The 22,356-nt window shown below is 41.1% G+C and overlaps 2 protein-coding genes across 5 annotated transcripts; one reads left to right on the top strand and one right to left on the bottom strand.

Moving 5' to 3' along the window:
• Positions 1-8,468: 8,468 nt before the first annotated feature.
• On the top strand, positions 8,469-11,551 carry LOC4338509 (probable inactive receptor-like protein kinase At3g56050). The gene is made up of 5 exons (XM_015782601.3): positions 8,469-8,769; positions 8,910-8,928; positions 9,405-10,170; positions 10,547-10,679; positions 10,778-11,551. The coding sequence occupies exons 1-5, from the start codon at positions 8,664-8,666 to the stop codon at positions 11,353-11,355; spliced, it is 1,602 nt and encodes a 533-aa protein (XP_015638087.1). The 5' UTR covers positions 8,469-8,663; the 3' UTR covers positions 11,356-11,551.
• Positions 11,552-12,068: 517 nt separating this feature from the next.
• LOC4338508 (importin subunit beta-1) lies at positions 12,069-16,770 on the bottom strand. Of its 4 annotated transcripts, none has more exons than XM_015783792.3 (3): positions 16,555-16,770; positions 12,613-15,039; positions 12,069-12,515 (listed from the first exon to the last, which is right to left on the bottom strand). In XM_015783792.3, the coding sequence occupies exons 2-3, from the start codon at positions 15,021-15,023 to the stop codon at positions 12,320-12,322; spliced, it is 2,607 nt and encodes an 868-aa protein (XP_015639278.1). In that variant the 5' UTR covers positions 15,024-15,039; positions 16,555-16,770; the 3' UTR covers positions 12,069-12,319. The 4 variants fall into 4 exon arrangements, with proteins under 4 accessions (XP_015639278.1, XP_015639277.1, XP_015639280.1 ...); XM_015783791.3 differs by having other exon boundaries at positions 12,613-15,034; XM_015783794.3 differs by having other exon boundaries at positions 16,568-16,770.
• Between the last annotated feature and the right edge of the window lie 5,586 nt (positions 16,771-22,356).

Raw genomic sequence — 22,356 nt, 5'->3', positions numbered from 1 at the left:
ATCAACACCTTCCACGAGGGTGTGGTGTCATTGCTCCAAACTTGGTTGAATACCTCAAGGTACTCCTTGACTAGCCAAACTGTGGGGTTGTGCCCGATGTCTTTTATCCATTGGTCATTTGTTAGTCCTTTCTGCACTGACCTTCCTTTTTTTATTTACATGCTTGTATAGAGTTGGAGCCAATTCCTTGAGTGGTTGTCCTCCAACCCAGTTTGATTCTCAAAAGCTCACTTTGTGTCCGTCTCCTATTGATACCTTGGTCGCTGATCCGAATAGTTTTCTATCCAGCTCATCACAAGGTGGGGATGTCCCTGCTCAAGGTTTGTTTGAGCTCTCTCAGCTGAACGATAGCCATCTCACTCGCAGCGTTCTCGCAAATTTGTCCACATCGAGCATCTATCTGATTGACTAATGATAGTAATAGTGCGCCCAGCCGTAAACAAATATATGTATATAATGCCCAAATGTAAATTAATTGATTAGAGGTGCTCTCTCTGCCCACCAAACTTGTAGTAGTAGTACAATCGATGGATGTTTCAGTTTTATCTGCTACGCAAATTAAAGCTGGACCGTCGTGGTTTCAGTTTTCGATAGAACGAATAAATGTGGACCTTCTTGCCGCTACTTTGAATTCCCCTTTTATAAATTGAGACACGAAGGGCTTTTTTCCATATGGGAAGTGCCATCTTGTTTGTCCTTTTCTTCCTAATCTATATCCCGACATGAAAGGGATCCTTTTTTCTTCCCCTAATTAGCGTATCTTTTTGCATATCTTAGCTTGGCCGAGTTTCAATGGTACTTGTGAAAGGGGTCATTTATTTTCTGGTGCTGTTACATTTGAAAAAAAAAACAGCCTCTGAAAATTAAATTTATAATTTTTGCCATTGCTTGCTCAATCAATCATTTTTAATGTCTGTTTTTGCTGTCTGAAAGTTCCGAGAGTTACCCCGGTCACATACTCAAATCTCCAATAATGATTAAGTTTTGAAAACCTTGCTAGAAAATGGATCAACATGGAAGAAGAGGGATAGAGTTGGTGTATGGTGACCAACAAGATCTGAGGATGAGAGAGGAGAAATGATATATGGAGGTTGAGAGGACAACTCCAAAGCTTGAAGTTGGCGTATGAGATGACTTGGGAGAAATATACTTCTTGCGTTCGTGAATATATGTTATTTGACTTTTTTCAGAATTTAAGGTGTGACTTTGACTATAATTTATTCATTAGAACAATAAAACTTTTGTTTATAAAATATAATATAGTAAATTTCACATAACTTCACATACTTTGATTTAACCATTGTAAACTATAGATTTAAGGCGGCACATCCCAAGCTATAGATTTAATACAAAATATATCAAGAAACTACAAATTTAAGATAAAGTATCATAAAACCATAAATCTAATAATAGAGTTTTACAAAACTATAGGTTTATAGTTCAAATCCCTAACACTACTATTTTGTTGGAGTTACAAAAGTTTTATGTTGAAATTAGTATTAAATTTATAGTTTTGTGATACTATATTTTAAATTTGTACTTGCACGATAACTTGATGCTAAACTTGTATTTTTATGATACACCCTATCAAATATATAGTTTTAATTTAATTGGATCAAAATAGTTTTATATAATTTACTCAAATTATAAGTTTACGATATTATAAAGTATACTTAAGTTTTAAGGATAAATATATGCATTATATTTGTGTTTCCAAACTACTTCTAACTATTTTAAAATGCATCAATAGTCAAAATTTAAAATATTTATTAAAATTTCAAACGACATATCTATATACTTATGGGCAGAGACCGGAGAGACAATTATAGACTTGCGAGTCCAACATTACCATCAATTTTTGTAGGAGGACTTAGATCTATCTTGTAGTACTATGATTTTCTTCTTTTAAGGAAAGGGGGAAAAATGATGTCTTAATTATTCTTCTCAGACACATTATTATTCCACCTACTTTGGCCTAAAAAATACCCTTTGCCAAACAGAAAGCACATCGATCTGACCTTGACATGTCACATTCCAAGCACCTTAAACCCAACTTTGACTTCTTCCTTTTTCTCTTTCTTTCTCGCGCGCGGGTATCTCTGTCTATTAACTAAACTAAACATGCAACGCAACGAATTGTACCAACTCTGTACTAGCTCTAGCTACTACCATATAGAACGTGACATATATAACTACGTTGTCAATTTAACAAATACTACTTATATATTATTCCCTTCGGTTTCAAATAGCTGCCATTATTGTTGATCTGTATAATTTGAACTTTGACGATCAACAAAATTATAAAAAGATAGCTCATGGTTTACCACTAGTACAGATCCTTCTATCTGTGACGGGCTCTAATATGCTTAGAAATAGCGGGCCGTCACAAGGAAGTAATCTCAATCGGACCGAAAAAGTGCCCGATTGAGATATGGTCGCTCAGACATGTTAGATGGGTATAAAACTTAAGCCCGTCACGGATGACACCTATCATTGACGGGCCACAACTTTAGGCCCGATTAAGATAACATTCCATATCTCAAACGGGCCTAAAGTTGTGGCCCGTCACAGATGACCATCATCTGTGACGTGCACCAACTTGAGGCCCGTTTGAGATAACAACTAGGCCCGTCACAGATGATTCATCAGTGACGGGCTATATACTTAATCTCTATCGGTCATTAACTAAAGTCCGTCACCGATGACTATTTTTTCATTTTTCATATGAAATGTTTATATTTCTAAGTTGACTATAGCAAAATAATTTTATGGGTAGTAAATGATTTCAAATGGAAAAAATGTCAACAACAAAATTGTATAACTTATCAATATTTACAACTTTTAGTTTGGTCATTTTTCAATATAACATTTTTTTGAACAGTTTGAATTTGAATTTAAAAATATGACAACTTCAAACAACATTTTCAAATACTAAATGATTTCAATTGAAAACGTCATCAACAACAAAGTTGAATAACTCATCAAGATCTAAAACTTTTAATTTTTGTTATTTCTTCATCTGACGAAATGTTAGTAATATTATTCATAAATTTTACATATATGTGCTATAGTTTATAAAACCAGATAAGAGATATGTCAATTTTATGAACAATGTTACTATCACTTTATCGTATGAAGAAATGACCAAAATAAAAGTTTTAGATCTTGATGAGTTATTCAACTTTGTTGTTGATGACTTTTTCAGTTGATATCATTTAGTATTTGAAAATGTTGTTTGAAGTTGTCATATTTTCAAATTCAAATTCAAACTGTTCAAAAAAATGTTATATTGAAAAATGACCAAACTAAAAGTTGTAAATATTGATAAGTTATACAACTTTGTTGTTGATGACTTTTTCAGTTGAAGTCGTTCACTGATCTAAAATTCTATTTGAACTTTTCAAACTTTGAATTTCAAATTTCAAATTGTTTAAATAGAGTCAGATGGAGAAATGACCAAAATAAAAATTTTGCACCTCGATGAGTTCTACAACTTTGGTTTTGGTGACTTTTCCATTTGAAATCATTTAATAACCCCAATTTGACATCCTGGCCTAGGGCATAATAGGATTAATACAATACTCATACCAACATGTTACAATTACTTTTCCGGAAGCCAATCTCTAGAGAACTTTGACGTTAAGTGTGCTTGGTCTGGAGCAATTTTGGGATGGGTGCACACGAGTGAGGGCTAGCCAGAAAATAAAATTTATTTATTTTTGGAATATACTCATCTGTGACGGGCATTAACTGGTCGTCTGGGAAGTTTAAACTTCCCACGTGGGTGCACACGAGTGAGGGCTAGCCAGAAAATAAAATTTATTTATTTTTGGAATATACTCATCTGTGACGGGCATTAACTGGTCGTCTGGGTCAAAGCTATCGGTGACGGGCTTTACTTAGGGCCCGATTGAGATAGAATCATCCGTGACAGCCGTTTGCCCGATTGAGATAGCTCTTCACATCAGTGACTTCTAGCCTGTGACGGACGCCATACCCGATTGAGATGGGGCTTACCGCCCGATTGAGATGAGGGTATCCGTTATAGTGTACAAAAGTATTGTATATCTATGTTAAGGATACAAAACACACTTGGTGAATACCAAATATTTTTGAAGTATCGATCTATGCATTTTCTTAAAATGACGGCCGGCGAGCAGTTAAAGTTTAAAAATAAATGAATAGTATATCCAGTATATATATCAACATCTCCCAATGTTTAACGTTGGTTAGTGCAAATCAACGTCAAACAAAAAGGACGGAGAGGGAGTATTTGTCCAGAGATCAGGAGTAGATCGATCAGTACACGCACGTACGTACATTAATTACCAGATGTATCACAGATGAAGCTGTCCCTACTAGAGAAACCATCTTTAGTCGGTCGCCTAAAAACTACAATAGTCCCGGTTTAAATAGGAACAGAGACTAAAGATCATTTTTAATCCCGGTTAAAAAAAATTTAATCTTTAGTCCTGGTTAGTAACTAAAGATCATTTTTAGTCGCGATCAAAAGGTTGTTGGGTCAAATTCAGACCCCAATTATCTTTAGTCCCGGTTGGTATAAACAACCGGGACTAAAAATAGGTTTTAGTCCCGATTGTTTATACCAATTGGGACTAAAGATAAAACCACCTGAGCGGCGCACGCCAGTAGTCTCGATCTTATCTAATCCCTCCCCCTTCCTCTCTCTCTCTCCTCCCTCTCATTAACAACCTCCTCTCAGATCCGGCCTCTCTCAGATCTCAGCCTTCCTCTCCCCTTCCTCCCCCTTCTCCTCTCCTCCCCCTACCTACCTCCACCTCCCATACCCGAGCGAGCCCAGACGGCCGAGCCCGGGCGACGGCGGCTGGCGCTGTGGGCAGCGGGCCGCGGCGGGGGGCGGTAGGCAGTGGCCTCCCCTCTGCCGGAGGGGAGGCAGGAGGCGGCAGCGGCAACCCTTTTTTTTCGAATTTGTGAATCATTGGATCTGTGATGTATGTGATTTGTGATGTATTGATGTTTGGATCTGTGATGTATGTAATTTGTGGTGTATTTCTTTTAAAATTTGTGATCTATTTTTTTAGAATTTGTGATGTGAATCTGATTTGTGATGATACTTTGATTTGGGGATAGGATTTGGGATATGTAGGGACATTTGGGAGGAGCAACTGGATTTGGAAAGAAACAATAAAAAAATGGTGACCAACCAGGATTGTGCGCTGCCATCTTTTGTCCCGATTGGTAACATTAAAGATGTATTTTTAGTCCCGGTTATTTTAACCGGGACTAAAGATAGCGATCTTTAGTCCCGGATTCATAGTCCCGGTTAGAAAAAAACAGGACTATAGGGGGTTACCAGCCGGGACTATAAAGGCTTTCTCCACCTGTGCGTTTGCTTAAGCTTAAAACCTAACTGATACCATATATACCACGTATATATGCCTACAACTTGCACTATATTATTGTTATTAATTATCTGACACCGTACCATGCATGCATGCAGCGCAGGACATATATGCATGGCCGGTGGAGCTAGCTATCGATCGATCGAGGAAGAAGACGACGACGTACGTTGCCGTCGTTGGCTTAGCTGCACTGCATTTGCATATACACGTACGAGCGAGCGAACGACGACGACGCGCGCGGCGGGCGAGCGATCCCCATCTATCGCAAATCGCAATGAGGCGCGCGCGCGGCAGCAATCGAGCGGCGCGCATGCAACTAGCTACAGCAACGCGCCACCCTCCCCCGGCCTCCATCGACCGAGAGCGAGAGCTTGTGTGCGTGTATGTCTTCCACGTAATTGAAATAATCTTCGATTTTATATATATATGGGTGTGTCAATGGAACTAACTTATATTACAAGAGGTAATCGATCGAGAGCAAGATCGAGTCTGTGTGCGCTTGCATGTCTTCTACGTAATTGAAATAATCTACGACTTTATATGCGTGTGTCTGTGAGGGTGGAGCTACACACATTATAAGAGGGGGAGTGTCAATAACCTGGCTGAGAAATTCTTTTAGTTACAGTTTATCTATTTTCATTAAATGGGCATTTTCTCCATGCCAAACTCCCGTATTATCTAGTTTAAATTCGGTTGAAGTAGAGTAAAACAAGCATGTCTCCTATGTAATTGATAAAAATGAAGAACGAAATTAGCGATCGGCATAGCTGGCTGAGGCTGCGCACCGAATGGGAGCCAATGATCTTACGGTTCACTACACAGTTCTTCACATTCAATCAGTTCACGTAGAAGTTTCCAGCTTGCGGTACACTTCGACGTACAACTTCTGACGAACTCTTTGTCTTCCTCTGGATTGTCTAATCCCATCGGGATTGTCTATTTGTCTTCCTCTGTTTATGGGACAGGTCATAATTTAATTTAATCTGCTTGGTTACTAAGATATCACAAACGACGCAATCAACACGCGGTGTGTTAGGAAAATCTCTGAGAATGCTTTGCTTTGGTGTCAAATCTGCATGAGACCTCACATCAGTTTCCTTGTTGATGTACCATCTACCACGCTTTCTAAAGCTTAATCCTGCCTGACCTGACCAACTTGATGCATGGTAGTAGCTAGCATCCCCTTTGTCTTTGGCAGCTCATCCTCTTCAACTACCTCAACGGCAGAACTAGCTAGGAGTAGATAGCCAGAATTTTATGTAAAAAAAAATAACTGGACTATTGAGGCACATGAAGCAGTGTGAACGACGTTTTCAAAATTCAAAATTGAATTCGGGCCTCAAACAGAAAAACAAAAATGAGTTTGAAATTTGACTAGTTAGTAGTTAGAGATGCAAGCTGGTTTTGTCAATTAATCCCATTGCGCAACACAAACTATGTACTCCCTAATCCATTCCATAATATAAGGGATTATTTCCTTTTGGGAAAGATTAAGAATGAAAAGAAAAGACTGCAATGCCTCTATTGAATGTGATTTTGGTTGTGACGAGTGGGTAGTTGAAGGTTAAAATAGGTAGAAATTTGAATTAGAATTAATGGAATGTGACAAGTAGTATAGCAAAGTCCCATTGTGGGACTAATAGTAGGAATAAAATCTCTTACTTCCTCCGTCCCATAATACTTGTCTTTCTAGCATTTAAAAATTGTCCCAAAACAGTTGCCATTTTGAAGTACTACATGTCACATCAACCACTTCCAATTCAAATTTCTCCCTATTCTACCCCTAACCACCATCCCACATCCAATTATCCATTATTAGTTAAGGGGTATTATAGTATTTTTCTTCAAATATTACTATATGCTAAACAACCTATAACGACAAGTATTTTGGAACGGTGGTAGTATATTATGGGATGGAGAGAGTAGAAAGTGAACATTTATTGGGTGAGGTGAACAATGGCCCACTCAATATATTTCATCGCAATTAACCAGACCGCATCCTTTGTCATTAGTGTTGACCATTTGACTTGCATAAATGTAGTTTAAAATTTTCATTTGGTGAAACCTCTAATCAAATTTTCCCAAACTGTAAAGTTCAACATCTCTTAAACATTTAGATTGGATAAATAATGATTTTATTGTAGATCTGTCTTCACAACTATTTTTTGCCATCCAATTTTATTTTTCTTATTTCAGGCATCCGAAATTTTTGTAGGTAGCAAACACTTACCAAAAAAGGAGCGCTTTTCCAACAAATATTGGAAGTAATTCACTATTTTTATTTTTTTTAAATAGCCTCAGTCTTGAGCCATATTAGCACATATTTCCAAGAGTAAAATCACGCAACCTGTCCAGAATCTAGTTTTTTAAACAATAATTAATCGTACGAAATTCGCTTATTTACATGGTTTATATATATTAATGATGGCCAAAATATTACAGTCATACCAGATTTTGCCAAAGCTGAACTCCCCCTGTGATCGAAGAACACATACCAATCTTGTAGCGTTAGGCAATGTACAAACTTCACACAATCAAATCTCCTACCCCCTCCGTTTCACAATGTAAGTCATTCTAGTATTTCCCACGTTCATACCAATATTAATGAATCTAGACATATATATCTATCTAAATTCATTAGCATCAATGTGAATGTGAGAAATGCTAGTATGACTTACATTGTGAAACGGAGGAAGTAATTCAGAAGGAATAACTAATACCTTGGCCCTAGCTATACCATAGCAACCTGATCCTATCTCACCATCTCGTGATAAAAGCGCCTCCTTTAATTACAAACCTCTCTTTTTTTTTCTCTTTCTAGACAATTAATTGCTAGTACAAATTAAAAGCCCCCCTCTAGGATTAGGACACTAATTAAAACCCTTCTTTTGCGAAATCCGTAACAATTCTACTACTATCATGTATCCTCCTGTGACCTCTCACCTATCGCAAGAACCCCAACCACTGGATGAAGTGGGCATAGTACATGCATACTCCTAAGCAATAGTAGCACTAGTTAGGTCGAAAAAATCCAAGTCGAGCCAAGCACAAGAATTTATTGTCGCCGCGTGCCGTGGGCGGCGTGGCTCTCGCTAGCTCGCCGCAGTGGTCACGCCCAAATCATCTTCTCGCCTCTGCTTCTTGCTGCTGCCTAGCTTAGCTTGGCTTAAGCTTATCTCTCTTGCATTGCTTTCCCTGCCTCCTCTGCAAGAGCTCCATCATCATCGCCATTGCTGCAGGCTTCTCTCTCTTTCCCTTCTTAAGACCGTCCTGCTCTTCATGGAGAGGATGAGCAGGGTGGCGGTGGCTGTGCTGCTGCTGCTCTGCTTGCAGCTTCAGCTTGGGATCAGCGGCGGCGGCGGCGGCGGCCATGGTGCTCGGCGAGGTGTGTGTTGTATGTTTGTTTTTGTTTGTTCAGATGATCAGCTTGTCCAAGAATGTTCTGGTTTCTGTTTAGCTGATTTGTGTATGTTTTGAAATCATTGTTATGATGTGGTGTTGATGGAACGGCGAATTGGAATGAAGGCGTGCGCCCTGCAGCTCGGTGAGAACGATTGATGTTTTCTTGGCTCACTTTCATGTTCGTACATGCCCTGAATTTCAGTCTAAATTTTGACAAAATTCAGAGACTCTTAATTATAGGCAGTAGTAATAAAGTTTATTTTCAAAAAACCGCAATAATAGAGTTTCCTTTAAGGAAATAATAATTCACAGTGTTATAATTAGGTTGCAGCTTGGGCATAATTTCTTCTTCTCTTCCATCACAAGTTTCCCCTGCATTTGAACAAGCATAGGCCAAATTTGCCTGAATTATCCGTGAATGTTCATCACAAAGACATTTTTCCATAGAAATCAAAGTAGATATAGAATGGTAGGAAAAAAATTTGTGCTAGGAATGTTGTCGTGGCTGTCAGAGATGGACAGCTGAACAACCAACCATTCGACCCCATCCGGGCTGCACGCATGTTCTTGTCCAATTGCTCGTCAACTTTAGCCTCATCTCTGCTCAATCATTCGCAGGTTGATCCATGCCAAGAAGTCATCATCATCTTCGCAGCAGCAGCAGCAGCAGCAGCGGAGCAGGCAGGCCGGCAGCAAGGCCGGATGGCCGTCGACGTCGTCGACGCCGTCGAACCCGTTCGGACTCCCGATGCTGCTGCCGCCGCCGCCGCCGCTCAAGGACTGGCCGCCATGGCTCGACATGCCGCCGGTCCAGGGCCCGTCGAGCTCGCCCTCGCCTTCGCCTTCCCCTGCGCCTTCGCCAGCGTCGTCGGCCGCGGTCGCCGAGCACGCGGCCCCGCCGCGGCGCGGCGAGGAACACGCGCGCCCCCGCAGCATCGCGTTGCCGCCGGCGTCTAGCTCCGGCGACGCCGGCGAAACCAGCCGGCCGGAGGTGACGGACGGGAGCGCAACGAGGCGCGGCGGCGGCGGCGGCAAGACGAACTACGTTCTTGTGGCGGCGGCGGGGGCGTCGGTGCTTCTTGCGGCGTCGGCGGCGGCGTTCGCGGCGTGCTACCGGTCGAGCAAGGTGGTGAGGAGCGTGCGGCCGTGGGCGACGGGGCTGAGCGGGCAGCTGCAGAGGGCGTTCGTGACGGGGGTGCCGGCGTTGAGGAGGGCGGAGCTGGAGGCGGCGTGCGAGGACTTCAGCAACGTCATCGGCTCGCTGCCGGAGTACACCATGTACAAGGGGACGCTCTCCAGCGGCGTCGAGATCGCCGTCGTCTCCACCACCAAGACGTCGCCCAAGGACTGGTCCAAGAAGTGCGAGGCACACTTCAGAAAGAAGGTATTACTACTGCCTCCCTTTGTAAATATTACTATTATTATTGTTTATTTTATTGTGAATTGGTTTATCATTAAATGTAATTTAAATATTTGCAAAGAAAAGCTAAATAAGGACAATGGTCAATGACGTTATGTATTAAAAACCAGAGTAAATAATTGTCAATTAGAGTACATGCACAAATCATATCTAGAATCTTTAGTGTGTGTAAGATACGTTCCCTTGATATTATTTTAATTTTGACTACCAATAATGCAATACTTGATTATTTTTTTCCCTAGGTCCCTATGAAATTGAACTGATTCACTGATTCCTGTGAAAAAGTTTACGAGATAACGGTGCCTAACATTGTGTCATTTGTGTTGGGGGGTTGTTCCAGATAACGAGCCTGTCGAGGGTGAACCACAAGAACTTTGTGAACCTTCTTGGCTACTGCGAGGAGGAGCAGCCGTTCACGAGGATGATGGTGTTCGAGTACGCCCCAAACGGCACACTATTCGAGCATCTCCACGGTAATTTTCTTTGGAACTTTGGATTTCTACCTACTTCGACACCCCGACCTGTAGCAAGCACGAAAAATGGCAGCTGACATTGACGGTGGGAAATGCAGCGAGGGACGAGGGGCACCTGGACTGGCCGACGCGGCTGCGCGTGGCGGTCGGCGTCGCCTACTGCCTGGAGCACATGCACCAGCTCGCCCCGCCGGAGATCGTCCGGACGCTGGACGCCTCCACCGTCTACCTCACCGACGACTTCGCCGCCAAGATCTCCGACGTGGGCTTCTGCGAGGAGGAGATGGCGGCGGCGGCGGCGGCGCCGGCGATGGCGGACAGGGAGAGCGTGGTGCACGGGTACGGGATGCTGCTGCTGGAGATGATGGCGGGGCGGCTCGCGGCGTCGGAGGGCGGGCTGGTGCAGGGGTGGGCGGCGGCGCTCCTCCGCGGGGAGCGGCGGCTGCGGGACGTCATGGACCCGGCGCTGCGGGGCGCCTTCCACGCCGAGACCGTCGACCGCCTGGACGCCGTCGTCCGGTCCTGCGCCGACCGCGACCCGAGGCGGCGCCCCTCCATGGCCGACGTCGCGGCCCGGCTCAGGGAGATCACCGCCATGCCGCCCGACGCCGCCACCCCCAAGGTGTCGCCGCTCTGGTGGGCCGAGCTCGAGATCATCTCCACCGAGGCAGCCTGACCAGCGTGCCAGTATTTGTAACTTTGCTCTTGAAATGAACCTACTTTGCATCCATCTGTAAATATGACATGAACAATGAGGGGATTTCATATGTAGTGTGCGTGCAGATTCTTGTGAGGTGTTTAACGAGATTGAAATGTAAAACCTTGTGTAGTTTCACAAACCAATCTACCTGAGCTGTACAGCTTCTGCATAACATTCATCCTGCACATAATATCTGAAACCAAAGCATATACAAGTTCAACGAGTATCAACAAAAGCAAAGTTGTGTGGTAGCATCACAACGTCTAGTATATAACTGAAACCAACATCTTGACAAGTTTGAAATGACTTGCCAACAAGGATGACAATTGACAAGAACATTGCATTTGCAAATACACATGACAGGCTGGCAACTTTAATATCACCTGAACATGATAAGAGTATTAGAGCAGGTACAATAGCATAATTTAGCAAGCTATAAGCCAGTTACAAACATATTTTAAAAAGATAAATGAGGAAAAAAAAGAGCAGCAGGCTACAGATTTGTAGCCAGCTGTAGCACGGACTCCAAGAAGGAGTGTGTGTATGACATGTGGGACCAGATATTAATAGTGTAATATGTAACTATTGTATGAATGAGCTAATAAATTGACTATAGATAAATTAGAGCTAATAGTTGGCTATACTATTAAACTTGCTCTTAGGCAGGCAGTAACATCAGCAGAATCGAATGGATAAACACCACAGGTAGAATACATTAACATTAACAGGTTTAGCTGTTCAAGACATTCAATGCCAGAATCCACCCACGCCAAATGCGACGCATAAACTGACTTGACAGACTGACGACAAAAGCACAGAAGCAGCCTACGACTGACGCTACATATATGTTGGTATCCTTTCGTTCAATCTGTGGCAAATGGTCTTGGCACAGCCACAAAAGAAACCTCCCCAATAACTGACAAAACAAAATAATCCCCTCTTAAGAAACCAGTGCTTGGTTTATCATTCCCTGGGCCCATGACGCGGTGTCCCTAACTTCATCATCCAAATCGTGGCACTCCCTCAGGAACTCAACATGGAAGAGGTTGCTTTTGAACAGATCCTTTGAGCTTGAGCCGAGTGTGTCCGCAAGATCCCCCAGGACAGCAACTGCAGCCTTTGTCACGCTCTCATCCCTGAAAGTATAAACACAAATGTAATGTATGTAAGCGCTAAGCAGGTAAAAACTTACCAATATAATACAACATAAATTGCAATGTGCATGACATTAACCTGCTGCGGTCCTTGTAGACAGCTTCAGTGAACTGCAATAGATGGCTTGCATAGGGTATCATCAACTGAGCTTTTGCACCCTTTATACCCTGGAGTATGCCAGAGTAAGCTTCAAAGATTCCCCGTCTGAGCTGGTTACCATAATCAACCATATCCTCATCTGTATGGTCCAAAACAGCAAGAAGTTCGGCAGCTCCTTGAAGCATTGGCATAGCATAAGGAAGGTATTTCTCAAAATTATCACCAATAGCAAGAGCAATGTCTCCAAAGCATGAGAAAATCGGAGGCTTCACAGAACGATTAAGCATCGAGTTTGACAGGTCCTTGAGAAGAACAGTCATAATCCCATCACAGAAGGGCAAAATTTTATCTTCCAAGGCACGGCAAATATCACCCACCACTCCAACAGAGATGGAACAGACTTGGTACTCTTCATAATTCTGCAAGCCAGCTTCCAGATACTTGAAAAACTCAGGCATGTATTTCACAAAATCTGTACCAGTGGCATAAGCAAGAGCACCGATGGCAAGCATCGCTTCTTCGTGTACAGTAGAGCTGTGGCAAGCAAAAACATGCAGAAACAGAAACATCAACTGATCAGCAGTCTGGGCAATTATTGACTTAGCATCCGAGCTGCTCAATTTCTGAATGATGACCTGCAGTACACCACACAGTAATGCCTGAAGATCACTTTGCTTTTCCTTGTCACCAGATGAAAGTATATGGAGATCAAACGTCAGATTCAATCTCCTCATGATCTCCTGCAGTAACTGACCTATAATGCCTGACGTTTCAGATATGTTGCTGACTCTCACAATCTCATTCAATGCTTCATAAGCTGATGCACGAAGCCTGAAGTGGGTGGTATCAGCACGATCCGCCGCAGAAAGGAGAGCAGCAATGAGATTAGGAAGAAAAGGTGTAAGCACAGATGAAATCGACTCTGCGTCTTCATAACCTTGGGCAAGAAAATATATGGCTCCACAGACTTTCTCAGCCACATTTGGAACATCCTTACTACTTTCCAGCAAGACAGTCATGATACGAGTAAGGTTTGCGCTTGTTATAATTGGATTTGCACTGGCTGGAGAATGCAGGAGCTCAAATACCCTCCCAAGAGTCCATGCAGTGGTGTCCCTTACCTGACTATTCGGGTCTTTTGTTGTGTTCAGCAGGAAGTCAAACCCAGCCTGTACCAGGGGAGCAAGTTTCTCCACAGATGGACCTTCAAGGATAGAACCAAATGCAAAAGTAGCTGCCTCACGACAATGCCAATCTGGTTTTGTGATGTTACCCTCAACAAAAGGCATCACAAGAGGCACAATCGCATCACCAACAGTTCTAGCAATGAGCCCAAGGCATGTCCCACCACTCATGGAAATGTTCCATACATTATCATCCTGATCTTGATCTTCCTCTTGCTTTAACAGAGTTTCTAGCAGCATCGGAACAAGTGAAGGGAGGGCCTTCTCAATGAAGCGATAATTTACAGTAGAATTAGCATCATCAGATCCCTCATATTCTTCTTGGAGCTCAATCTCTTCATCACAAATAGTGCTCCAGAACTCAATAGCTTGAAGTGCAACTGCTTCCTCATCTCCTTTGACAGCATTAGCTGTCAGGTTGAAAATGGTTTGCATATAAGGATCCAAGTGTACATAATATGTGGAAGCAATTGCAACAAGGCATTCAAAGGCTGCCTGCCTGATCTCCACTTCCTTCGATACAGCAGTATCACAAATTACCTTCATGATATAATTCCTTTCCATTTCATTTGCAAAGTTGCTCTCAGCAAAATCAAGAGCATTATATAGGGCTTTAACTGCTGCAAGACGGACTTCAGGGCTTAGCTCTGTCTGGTTCATTCCCTGGACAACAGCAGTTAGAACAGCATTCACCTGATCCTGCTCCAAGTGTTCAGGAGAAATCTCCTCACAGACATACCCTAAGGCCTCTAGAGTTGCTTGCTTTAGTGGAGCAGGTGCACCCTGTTGTGTCATGTTGCCCAATAATTTGGCAATGAGTTCTTGCCATTCACGCCGGGGGATCTCAATGGATGCAACCTTGGCAATGACTTGTGATGAGGTATGCCTAGCATCATGCACCGAAGATCCTAGCGTTATCAGCAAGGACTCCTTTATCTTCTGTTTGATTGATGGATCCAGGCTGACCCATTGCTGAATCAGTAGTTCCTTTTTTGCAGAATCCTTTGCATCCAAGGAGTTCTTAAGGATAATACCAGCAAGTCGTCTAGACTCTGGTGGTTTTTCATTATCCGAAAGTTCCACTGACAAGGAGAGAAGGAAGTTGGGAAGATTCTGCTCCTGGAACTGCTTGAGGTTCCCTTCTGCTACTACCCGAAGGTTACCATCTGCAGATTGAGCTGATAGCAGGATTTGAGTGATATTCATGGCTGTACCAACTGTCCTAGCAGACATCAAAGAAACAGATTTTAGCTGTTAATCATGTTAAGCGAAAAACAATTACACAAACTTAATGAAAAGGCACATCAATTAACAATCCTAGCAACTAAAGGCCGTTGGGCCAGTTTGACCTAGCTTAGGGTCCTTCAGAATTCCTTTCCATCCACAGATACTTGCAAATTATGGTTACAAGATGTAGAACTATCACCATGCAACATTTATGTTATCCACATTAGCAACACAGTTAAGCTCTGCTAAAGATTATTCAAATTTAATTTACCCTTACTTAAAAATTGATTGTTTCCCATAAGAAAATCAAGTTACTCAGTTAAACAGTTGGATAAGCACCTCATTTGGCCATGAGTTTCATCTAAACAAGGGAACCAAGCTAAGTACAATTAACAATGCAAAGCTCAATTAGACTAACTATGCTGTGGGCAATTAGATATTCAACAGGCAGCTGCACAAGTACACTAAGTCAGCGGAACACATTAGATAAAATATGAATAACCAAATAAAAGGGCAACACCCTGACATACAATGAAGAAATTACTAAACCAAAGTAAACAGGTTGAATAGGTGAATATGCTATTAGTATCAGGATCTTGAACAGGCCAAATCAGTTTGTTATCAATCAACCATAAGAAAAGCAAACATATATGCTGTGGTATAAAAAAAAACCGGTCCACACAACATAGGCACAACATAAGCATGTGAATAGCCACAATAACCAGACCTTGGACATCCACAGGTATTATGTTTACACTGAACAGCACCACCCAGAAGCAACTCACATAACAAAAAACACAAAATAACCTAAACAGCTAGCACAAGCGCAGGTAGACCTGGGCAGTATACAATGACATCTCGTGCCCTGAAGACCAACAATAAGAGATGGAACAGTATATTCAGTGCAAGGTCATCAGAAAATCAAAGGGGGTAAAATAGGCCCAATCAAATAGCGGGCGCTCATCTACACAAACTTAGTGGATGGAATATTGCAGAAAGATCTGTATTACCTTTCTTGCAACAATGAAGAGAAAAAATTAGGTCAAAGTGAATCCATACACACTTCCGCAGCACATGTTGACCTAAATCTTAACATCTAAAACCGTCAAAATGAGCACCCCTTCCCCTCCCTTCCAACTAGGGCAAAATCACTTGCAACACGCCTACCGCGAAATATATAACATGATAGTAACCTACCCACAGGAATGCTTATACTAGCATAAATAAGCAAAAACAAGGTTAAACCCCACCCTTCCCTCCTTCAACCAGCGAGATAATCCCCACAATATACGGCAGTGAATCCCAGGCGAACTGCAAAACCAGCGTTTCCATTTTACCGAAAGCAGAAGATTCGAGTGCCGTAGCTCACAGCGCGCGCAAGTGAAGAGAAAACGGATTAGGGTAAACTCCCCCCCCCCCGCCCCCCCCCCCCCCCCAATGAGAAGAAGAAGAAGAAAAAAAAATCATGGCACGGCGGATTCAATCCGTCAAAGAGAGAAGTAGACCGTACCAGCGGGAGATACCTTCCCGTGCAGATCTGGATCTCCGGCTCCGCTCCTCCGCTCCCCTCCGCTCTGACGAAGGAAAGAACAAGTGCCCTCCGGTCAGAGCACGGCGATGCCTGCGACGAAGGCGGCCGCGAGAGGAGGAGGAGGGGGATGCTGACGCGCTCGCCTGATTCCCGAACGGAATGGATGGAAGGAGAAGGAACTCTGCTCCGGCGGGCGGAGGAAGGGGGGAAGCGAGGAGGTGGGGGGATTTGAGGGGGGAGGAGGCGGCGGAGGCGGCTAGGGTTTACGACGCGGGCGGGCTCCGGGGTTTTGGAGGTGGGCTTTTGGGAGGGAGAGACGCGGGAGGGACGCGTGGCTTCATCCCAGCGGCCGCGACCGATCGGACGGCCGAGGGGGATCCTATCCGGTGGTCGCCCTTGCTGGGGAGATCGGACGGTCAGTGGTGGAGGTGCCTCCTTTTGAAATTCAAAAGGGATAAGAAAAGGTATACTATTTTGTACTCCTAACTCCTGAGGTTAATGGGGTTATTTTATAGCTAGTCATACGTCTAAATATTAGGCAAGTTTGATTAGCTTAGGTAGTTGTATAGGGAGTAGCTATATAACACTCGACAGTTTTTTAGATGAAAAACTTTTAAATGTAACTATTATGTAACTATAGTGTAATTACATTGTAACTACTATGTAACTGTTATGGAACTACAGTATATTTAGTATTTAACTCAGGTGTAACTCCCACTAAAGTGTAATGGAGCAAGTGTGTATGCTGTAGGTTTTGGGTTCGATCCCCATGGCGCGCTTGCAAAATTTTTCCATCTTCCTGCACCGTCAGGCACGAACTAGGCTTACAAATTGGTGCAGACACGAATTGGGCTTGCAAATTTTTTTCTATCTTCCAGCACCGCCAGCACGAATCTTGGAGCTGGATCGAACGGACAAAAAAAGGAAAGTTTTCAGCGCTGAAAACTGTCGATAGTTAACTAGCAAAAACGTGCTTTTAATAAAGGGTCTATCTATATAAATCATGTGACACAAAATCAGAAATGTATCTTAGGCTTACTAATGACCTAAGATGTGACAATAATTTTGAACACTTAGGCTGTGTTATTGCATGGTTAATTAAGTATTAATTATTATTTTTTGAAAAATAGATTAATATGATTTTTTAAAACAACTTTCATATAGAATTTTTTTGCATAAATCACACCGTTTAGCAGTTTGAAAATCGTGCGCGCGAAAAACGAGTGAGGTGGGTTGGGAAAATAGGGGGAAGAACACAGCCTTAATCTTAGACAAATGTAGCAAAAAAAATTTTGGTAAATAGAGGAAATTTTTAGCAAATGAGTAAATTGACTGGAAAATATATAACAAAATTCTAAGTTGTGCGCAAGAGTATGTAGTGACCTTAGGTCACGGACAAATCAGGGATAGGTAGGAAAGTAATATGTTCCCAAAAGTGAGATGACTCGAAAAGTAAAGTCTCATCTGTTGTATGGTATTATGATATATCTGACCTCGTGTCTGATTACAAGATCATGACCGGCTTATATAGCCTCCGGAGGTACATGTGAGGTTACAATCCTACCCCTAACTATACATAGGAAGTTACAACAATACCCCTGTAAAGTTAGAAACCCTAATAGTATGGCGCCAGCTTATAGGAGTGGTTAAAATGGTCCCTGCAGTATCTTCTTGAGTAATATTCCTCACTCAATGATATAATTTTCAGGCTTCATCCGCCATGGTCTAATGGTATTTTCCTCTTGTGGTAGGCTAGAATACTCCTTTCCAGACTAGCGTTCTTACCATGTTTGTCAGTCTTTTAGTATTTACTTGTCACATTAGGTCGAAAAGTTTTGCCACGAGTAAAAACCTCTTTTCCAAGTGGGTAAGAGTGTTTCGATCGAATATGAGGATGGTGTTTGCCTCTTGCTACAACAGAGTATTTGGAATCTAGATAAATTTGGTCAAGCCTTCAAAGGTGTATTAAATTATATTTGTCTCATAAATTTTTAGTTTTTTTAGTCTTAAACACCATTATGTTTGATCAAATTACGTTATATTCCGCTAAAAGGAAGTTTTTATAGGTTTAAATGTTTCACTATTATGTTTGGTCGAATCTACATATCTCAAGTTGGCGGTAATGTCGCCGTTTGATTGGACCAAGTAGCAGAATGATTAGGTGGCATGTGTAAGAAAAAAAAAGAGAGAAACAACAAACGTCGCATGTACGCATCCGCCTCCCCAGCGCTCCCTTTCCTCCATCTATCCAGCACCGTGCACGTACCGACGTACGCTTCCGCTTGGGCCATTGGCCCAAACGGCCTCCCCAACATAACCGCGCACAGCAACAGCAAGCCCACTTATCTCCTGGTTTTATCTTAACTTTCTTTAATGAAAAGCTAACGTTCTGGCTCACGTATATGTGTACGGTAGCGTATACGTGAACAACTAAAAACAAAAATCATGAATAAACAACTAGCAAGACAAACTACAAATTTAGGATCTGTTTGGTACAACTTTAGCTTCATCCCCACCTCTCTTGAAGTCAGAGAGTCCAACCAAATAGTTTCAACTTCATTAAAAATAAAAAATTGCAGTGGAGCTGGCTAAAGTTTTCTACAAAACAAACTAGAGAGGTGGAGCTGATTTAGACAGCTCCACAACTACACTCCAGACCCAATTCTTATAATTAAATTTAAAAGTTAAAGTCTTACCAAATAGACCCTAATTAAAAGTGAAAATATAAACTAAAAGACATATAAAATAATAGATAAAATCATCGGATTTGAGCCCTCACTCCCACGGTCCCACCCATAGTCAATTCATACTCCTAATCTCTACTATTATAAAAATTGAAGATGTTTCCGTGGTCCGTAATCGGTGTTTGAGTCGGTTATAAAAATTGAAGATGTTTTCGCGGTTCGTCATCTGTATTTGAGTCGGTTTTAATTTTATGTTTTGGTTTTAATCTATATCTCTTCTCTATCTCTACTATTATAAAAATTGAAGATGTTTTTGCTGGTATTTTGGTATGTCATCCGTGTATGAGTCAGTTTTTAAGTTCGTTTGCTTTTGGAAATACATATCCGTATTTGAGTCGGTTTTTAAGATCGTTCACTTTTGGTAATACAGAAGGAATCATATAAGAAACATGTTTAAAAAAACTCGCATGCTAACTTGAGACGATCGGACTCCTAACTGCAGCTCATGATTTTCTAAAAATACATATATCCAAGCGAACTCCCACGGTGAATTTCATCTTAACTAAACCATATAACAATAATAATAAGATTAAAATTGACTTCACCCGTTGCAATGCACAGGCATTTTTTTCTAGTAAAACATAAAATAGACTATGCTAGCTATTGTTGATAAAACTTCTGTTGAAAAAAAAATATTATGTTCTAATTTTTTAGATCGTATAAGTTAGATAAAACACAAATTGCAGCAAAACACGAATTGTATTGAAAATTCATAAACTTTATTGAAAAATAGGATTCCGATTTTCTTAAAAAAAGGGTCAATAAATTTCACTACGATATGTTAGAGCATTGTAAATATTTAAATAATTATTACAGCTACACACGCAGGCTAATTAGCAAACGCGCCAAAGGGTGCGTTGATTTTCTAGTTCTGTTATATTTCACTAACAGCTAGGTTTTAAATGTTTGTAGTGGCATGTTTTAAAAGTTGTTAGGATAAGAATTTATGAAACTCAAATTCAAGTGGGAATGTTGCGAGAACACTATCCAAGTGGGTTTTATGAAACTCAAATTCAATATCGGAATGCATGTAGATAAATATCATGGTATTTGTTGATTGTGCTTATATTTCATATTGTTTCACCAAATTGCAAGACCCAGAAACTCTTTGGAATATAGTTTCAACTAAAATATAAAATAGTCCATATTTGGTCTCTCAATTGTGGTATCAGTTCATTCATCTCTCAAATATGAAATCGGTTGCTGCTGGTCTCTCAAAACCATATGTACTATGACTTATATAAATCATACGTATTATGTCTTGTGGTACACAAGCACATGTTTTATTGTCCAAGTGTTTCATAAAATCTCACCCTTATTCAAATCATAACTGATTTTAGAGTAAATTTCAGGTAACCAAGGGTATTATGGTCATAGTTACAGAAACCACAGGGATTTTAGCATATGGCACATAACCCTTAGTATTATGATTATAGTGTTTCATAAAACCACACACATTGACCAAATTGATCTTTGACCCCCATCACGTTTATGAGTTCTAAAGTCAAATATGAATTATATGATCCATCGTATAAAAGTCTCGTAGTCACATATGTCAAGCATTTTCTTAATTTTGCTATAGAAGTAACTCAAAATAGTTAATGGTGTGGTTTTATAAAACTATAAAAACATAATACCTAGGGTTATGTGTTACGTGTCAAAACATATGTGGGTTTGTGCAACTTAAGACTATGATACATTGGTTTTATGAAATTTACTCTCAATTTTATTATGTTTGGAGCATTATTTTTTTTAAAAAAAAGTAGTGAAGAGTTATACCAATAACCTTGACTAAAAATCATCAATTAAAAAGTTATTAGATTATACTTTAAAATTCTAAGTGTATGCTCAACAAACATGTATGGGTGGGTTTTCTGAAACTTTAGAAACATAATACATGGTTATGTACCACCAATCATAATATTTGAGGTTTTATGTAACTTTGACTATACACACATGAAATTTACTCATTTCTTTATTGGGATGGTTCAAAACAACAAGATTGTTCCGTTTTTCTTTTATAATAGATCAGTTTCGGTAGTTGCTGCATGCATGGTTTGATTCGATGTACTACTGTTTGATTTAATACATACATTGGAGATGCCAATGACATGACATTCCGATTTGTTAATGTAGACTCAACCAAAAAAAAAAAACCACCCTAGTTTATCGGTGGGACGAAATGTGAATGATCTTAAGAGTATGAATAAAACTATGACCAGGTCATCTTCTCACAAAGAGATGTCTTATTTCTCCTTTCTCTTCCCTATGTTTAAAAACATAAGGAACTCGAGATTTATTTCCTCCAAGCTTGCTAGTATCCACCACTAGTTGGGCACTACTAAGCAGATGTCCTCACTTATCATCTCCGTCTAACTTCTACTATGTTGCTTCCTCGTTTGGGGGTAGTACTCAACTTACCTACCTGCAGCTGCACAACCACAATAGAGCTCTATTGCTGGTTACTTCAGCTACAGAACAGCAACAGCCGCAGCCAGCTAAACCATTGAGGGCCTTTGACCTCTTTCAACCCCATCAGTGTAGTTGGACCAATTTGAACTCAAACATAAGCTTCCTTTGGTACACATGAGTTTTTTTCCTTGATTTGTATGAAAAATGAGCTCCTTGATGTAAAGGCTCTCTTTGTTTAGGCTTATAAGCCAACTTATAAGTCAAAAAGTCTAAGCCAAAACAAACAAGCAGCTTTTTCATTTGGCTTTTTTGAAGCCATAAGCCACTCTAACACTATTAAGCCAAAAGCTAGGTTGGAGAAGCTTTTTTTGGCTTATATGAGATAGATGTATGACTCCACCACTAAACTTAGGACATTAAATCCACTGGCTTATAAATCATATAAGTCAATAAACTGACTTAAAAGTCTAGGCCAATAAGCCTAAGCCTAAACAAAGAGGGCCAAAATCCCTGGAAATAACCATGAAATTCCTACCCGTCCAAGGATGCCCACTACAGATATTGTACTGCTGGATCGCTCAATAAGAATTTAAGAAGTGAGCATAGCTCACCTGATGGAAGGTGT

The sequence above is a fragment of the Oryza sativa genome, chromosome 5 (genome assembly GCF_034140825.1).
Source record: "Oryza sativa Japonica Group chromosome 5, ASM3414082v1".
In the NCBI taxonomy this organism is placed as follows: Eukaryota; Viridiplantae; Streptophyta; class Magnoliopsida; order Poales; family Poaceae; genus Oryza; species Oryza sativa.
This window is presented reverse-complemented; position numbering and strand designations above follow the sequence as displayed.